The sequence below is a fragment of the Abrus precatorius genome, unplaced genomic scaffold, assembly GCF_003935025.1.
Source record: "Abrus precatorius isolate BTA unplaced genomic scaffold, Abrus_2018 Scaffold7, whole genome shotgun sequence".
Taxonomy (NCBI): domain Eukaryota; kingdom Viridiplantae; phylum Streptophyta; class Magnoliopsida; order Fabales; family Fabaceae; genus Abrus; species Abrus precatorius.
The window spans coordinates 4,047,728-4,053,471 of NW_020874417.1; the positions used below are offsets into that span (position 1 = coordinate 4,047,728).

General features: G+C 36.7%; 1 protein-coding gene across 1 annotated transcript; it reads left to right on the forward strand.

Moving 5' to 3' along the window:
• The first annotated feature begins 1,726 nt into the window (after positions 1–1,726).
• LOC113872684 (zinc finger protein JACKDAW-like) lies at positions 1,727–4,435 on the forward strand. Its single transcript, XM_027510417.1, has 3 exons — positions 1,727–2,355; positions 2,444–2,840; positions 3,063–4,435. Exons 1-3 carry the CDS (start codon positions 2,223–2,225, stop codon positions 4,069–4,071), a joined length of 1,539 nt encoding a protein of 512 aa, XP_027366218.1. The 5' UTR covers positions 1,727–2,222; the 3' UTR covers positions 4,072–4,435.
• Positions 4,436–5,744: the final 1,309 nt, after the last annotated feature.

Here is a 5,744-nt window from a genome sequence, read left to right on the forward strand (position 1 = left end):
TTTTTAAAAATAAAAATATATTTGTCAACCAAACACATTAACTATTAAAGATAAAATTGTTTATTAATTTCATAAAATGACAATAAAAAAAACAAAAAATTGTTAAAGTGTAAAATAATAATAATAGTAATCGGAGTAAATTTAGACTACTTAAAAAATTAAAAAGGATTGTGTTATTATTAGCGGTTAACCTTGGCCTGTCATTAGCATATTTAGGTAACAAATCTTTATCCATTCCAAGGCCAATTTCTCATGGAGTCCTTTTCCAACATGCAACACTTTACATTTGTTCACAATAAAACATGATTTATTGTGAAAGAAACAACTCTTAACACCTTTTGAAATGGAAGAAAAAGAAGCGCAAAGAAAATAGCAGATTTTATCTCACAAAACGCTCACGATCACATCAAGGATACTGCTGCGAGCAACAAACTAGGCAGTGCCAGCCCAGCAAGTTTAAGCTTTATGAGGTAACATCGTCGTCGTCATGACCAAACAATAAGATCACATTCCCAGACATGTTTGGTGTCATTCTAACGTAAATGTACGCTTATACACGTACATATATACGCACGTCAACTACTACTACATCTAGTTGTACTGTAGCTAGCTATATAAGCTTGCCTTGTGACTTCTCATGAACACAATGCACAAGTATTCATCACTAACACTTTTTGGAATTGGACGGTGCATCAAGGGTCCCCCACAGTCCAAATTTGTGGGTCCCACACCATGACTCTGACAAAGACAGAGGTATCACGGACGGTCCTATCACCTTGCATTGGGAAAAGAGAACTCTCCCCCACAGGCCCACTATATTGTATAATGGACCCACGTATCAAACTATATTATTTAATCCAAAATCATAACATTTTTGATCAATTATCATATAATATATAGTTTTTTTTGTAAATTAACAGTTTATCTATATATTATTATGTGATTATTAACTGAAACTACACAGAGTAATAATTTATTTTTCCTCTGTTACTACAATCTCATCAGTGTCCGTGTCGTCTATGTGAATGTGAATGCTTCTCTGACCCTGAACCTCTGATCTGATTTAATCTCTCGCATGCTAAAAAAGGGTCTTCATCGCTGTAATTATGGCTTAATCATTCTACACCTGATAAAGGATCCAATAAAGGTAAACCACTTTTTCTGTTACCCCCTCGCTCGTTCTCAAGAACAACACAGCATCCTTTTTTTTAAACCTTGATTTCCTATATCTACTGCATGCACAACACCACAAGCAGTCAAACACAACCCTCCCAACTATATCTAATAGTCTACTACTAGTAATAGCAGTTATAGTAGTACTATTTAGCTCTCGAGATATTCATCCGAATATTTTTATTCACTTCAACGAAAAGTTAGTAGTACTTGGAAAGCCTTTTCAAAAAAATAATAATTCGGCCTTTTAAGCAAATAATTGGAGTTTGTGCTCAAATATATATGTGCTCTACGAAGACACTAACCTTACCCTCCTGCTTCTACACATTCAAATTTCTGGTTTACTAGGCAAAAAGGCAAAAAAAAAAGCTCCCTCAAACACAAGACACACTATTCCACGAATGTGCGTGTGGTTTGTGTCTGTTTTTGTGTGTCTCTGTGTGTGAGTGTGATAGAGAGAGAGAGAGAGAGAGAGAGAGAGAGAGAGAGAGAGCGTGTGTGTAATGTGCGTGTGGTGGCCCATCAAAACATATGGCTCACCGTCTTTGAGGATACCAGTAAATAAGATGAGAAAGAGACTATTCTCTTAAGACCAAAGACAGCAAGAGAGAGAGAGAGAGAGAAGAGCTGAGGTGTTATCTACAGCTATCATATGGTTTATATGGGCTTTTGGTTTTATCTTCAAAGAAATGAAATCAAACAAACGAGAAACCAGATCATCACCAGTTGGAAGCTCTTGCTTATTGCATTAGTATATAGTTTCTTTTTCAGGCTTTAAATACTTTTGGTTCGATTCAAGTTTTCGTTTATGGCTTTTTCTTGTCTTTTGGCAGAAGGATATATATAAGGCCAGCCACTCTCTCTTTAAAGAATTTGGGTACCCTCCAAAAGAATTTATGTTCGTTTCTTGGCTTTTGCTACTCCAAAACCATTGTTTTCTTCCTTGTACTGTCTGAAACCTTTGAAACTTCGCTGTTTGCTTCTGCTCACTGCTTTGCTTTGCTAGCTACCCCTTCCAATACTGCTTAAACCTTCACTTTTATTTTAATATGCAAATGATGCCCGGTGATCCCTTTTCCTTATCCACTTCCATTGGAGGCTTCACTCAAGAACAAAACACAAACCCTAACCCTAAACCTAACCCCCCTCCCAAGAAGAAGAGAAATCTTCCAGGAACGCCAGGTCACCTTAAACACTTCAAATTTGATGATAAGTTTTTATGCTTTTTTCTTTCTTTCTTTCAAATGGGTTTTGAAAATTTTCATTACAGATCCAGATGCCGAGGTCATTGCTCTTTCTCCAAAGACTCTCATGGCCACGAACCGATTCATATGCGAAATATGCAACAAAGGGTTCCAGAGAGACCAAAACCTTCAGCTTCACCGAAGGGGTCACAATCTTCCATGGAAGCTACGACAGAGATCCAACAAAGAGGTAAGGAAGAAGGTTTATATCTGTCCTGAAAAAACCTGCGTCCACCATGACCCAGCAAGGGCACTCGGTGACCTCACGGGCATCAAAAAGCACTTCAGCAGAAAGCACGGCGAGAAGAAGTGGAAGTGTGAAAAGTGTTCCAAGAAATACGCAGTCCAATCCGATTGGAAAGCTCACACCAAAACCTGTGGCACCAGGGAATACAAATGTGACTGTGGCACCCTCTTCTCCAGGTAATTAATTAATATATTTATACTTTGTTTCCCTTGTATATATGTCTAAGTGAAATAAATGCTTATTTATATAAATGCATATGTGTGTGTAACATAAACATACTAACATGTCCGAGGTTTTTCCATTCGTGCGTGGCATTCAGTTTGGAATTTAATGCTTTATGTATATTATATGGTTCAAAGGATGAGGCAATTAATGGGGTTTTGTTGGATTTTGAACAGAAAGGACAGCTTCATTACGCATAGAGCATTTTGCGATGCCTTGGCTGAAGAGAGTGCAAGGCTCACCTCAGTTGCTACCACAAATCTAAATTTCAAGAGTGAAGAAGGGTCGCAGCATGGTTTGGGGCATGGACTAATTGGAGCGCAGGGTCTTCAAAATGTAGTTGGGATTCCACAGTTTGGTCCACATGGTTTCCGTTTGGATTTTAATGGAATGAGTGCAGAACAACAAAGGCCAAGCTTATCGCTGTGGTTGAATCAGGGAAATCCACATATGAATACTGGTAATAATACTAATCCTTCTGATGTGGGGCCCAATTACATGTCCTCATGCTCTTCTTCAGGTTTGCCTGAGATTGTGCAAATGGCTCAGGCTAATGCCTTGATGGGTTCTTCATCAATAGTGTCTAATTTTGGAGTGCCTGCTGCTTCTAATTCGACTAGTGCAAACCTTTCCCTTTCTTCACTTCCTATTGGGAAAAGAGGAGAAGCAGGTGGAACTGTAGTGGACTTGGCATCTATTTATTCTGAGGGTCAAAACAAGCAATCAAAGCCTGCTTCACCCATGTCAGCAACTGCTCTTCTTCAGAAAGCAGCGCAGATGGGTTCCACAAGAAGCACCAACCCTTCCATCTTCAGTGGTAGTTTTGGAGTGATGAATTCGCCTTCTTCACAAACTACCAGTCTCAATAATAATAATAATAACGGTAGTGCAGGTGCAGCCATGATGCTGGGAAGTAGTACTAGTACTAATACTAATGAGTTTAGTTCGCTGACACATTCATCAAACGGTTTTGACCAACTTGTGATGCAAACCAATGGGCATTTACAAAGTACCGAGCCAGTGAAATTGAAGCTTCATTCAAACGCTGTGGAGCACAATTTGACTAGGGATTTTCTTGGCGTGAGTGGAGGAGGTGCTGCCGCTCAGTTCCTACCCCAAGAACTAGCGAAGTTTGCTTCCATTGGCTCACCAATGGGATTGAGCCAATTCACAAGCAATCAATGAACGAACTCGTTTGGTTTCTGAGACAACCCCGTTTAGCGTGATGGCCCTTCATATGTAAGATTACATGAAAATATCAAACTTGAAGGTTTGAAGTTCATGAAATGAAACATCATGTGTTGGGGGGAAAATGAGTTAAGAGAGTATGTATCTCTTGTGAGAGATAGTTCATGTTGTTAGAGGTTCGATGGGCCCCACTGCATGTCTTTGGTGAACGAGAGGAATATCGAACACCCCGAGTCATGCATGTTCTCTCAATTGTTATTGTTGTTTTATCTTCTGTCTTAACCATGTTATCCTTTTTGGCTTCTCTTCCTTGAGAGAATTGAAGGTATAAAATAATGAAAGGAATTCTTAGTGAAATGCTGAAAATTACGTGTTACATACCATTAGGGTTGACCGTCAAAACCGGTTTCTAGGCCAATTAGAAAAAAAAAATTAAAAAGAAAAAGTATTCATAATATTATTAGTTGCAAGAATGCTAAAACAATTTGATTCCTTTTATATGTTTCACAAGATTTTCAGTTTTAATAATAATAATTCAGGGGAGTTTCACTTTGATCAGGATATGATGATAGGGCCTTATATTACCCAACCTTTTGGTAGATATAAAGTGCAGCCAGCACAGTACTTGTTAAGTAGCCAGAATCTAGGTGCCAGACTAGCTTTTTGGTAGACCCTGATAACTATGACAAAGTGAAGCTCCCAGCTATGCTGGGGTAAACAGTGAAAGTCCCCGTTAAGCCGTTAGATGTGTCAAGAGCTTTTGCTTTTGCTATTGCTAATTGCAAATTATGTCCTAGTCATTAGAATCATGTTCAAATTATAAGAGTAGATCAATTAAAACTCTCAATTTACAAAAATATTAATTTATTTTTTAGCTTTATAGAACTATATTTATTTGACTCGTTTTTAAGTAAAATAAAAATTAAAATAAGTAAATTTTAAAAATTACTATTAAATTATTTTTATAAAATGAAAAACAATAATAACTAATGTTTATAAATTAAAAGATTAAAATAGATATTTACTTGTTTAGAATGAAGGTTGAATGTATGGCTAGCTGCTGGTCAAACCTGTTTGACTGGATGAGTGTATAGAATATGGATTGACATTTCATTGCTTGACACTTCGTGGTTGCTGCTTTCTCCGCACAGTAACTGTAAAGTGTGTCCTTGACTGCTTCCAATTTGGATCGATGTCCGAAAACGATGCAAATCATCGTGTAAAATCAAGAATTTAGCATACTTTACTGGTCGATATGTGGCCTATTATTATACAGCCCGGCATAACTAACGGAGTAATAAATTTTCTTGTCTTTGTCTGGAAATCTGCAAGGCAATTGGATATATATACATGCAATAGAATGGAAATAAAAATCACTTTCTTTGTTTATATATGAAACAAAATAGAATAAATAGATATGCATTCAATCTTGTGTTTAATTTCTTTGCTTAATTTGAAAAAGAATGAGATAATAAAATGATTGTGTTCTTTCTTTTTCTTATCATGAAATGATAATATATTTCATTCATTAATATATTGTATTTCATTCTATTTCATCATGTTTTATTAAATTTAATATTTCCTGCTAATTATAAATGATTGCTTGAGTGAAAATATGAGAGAGAAAATATATATAAGAGGGAGTTGATTAAAAATAACGTGTTTCTATC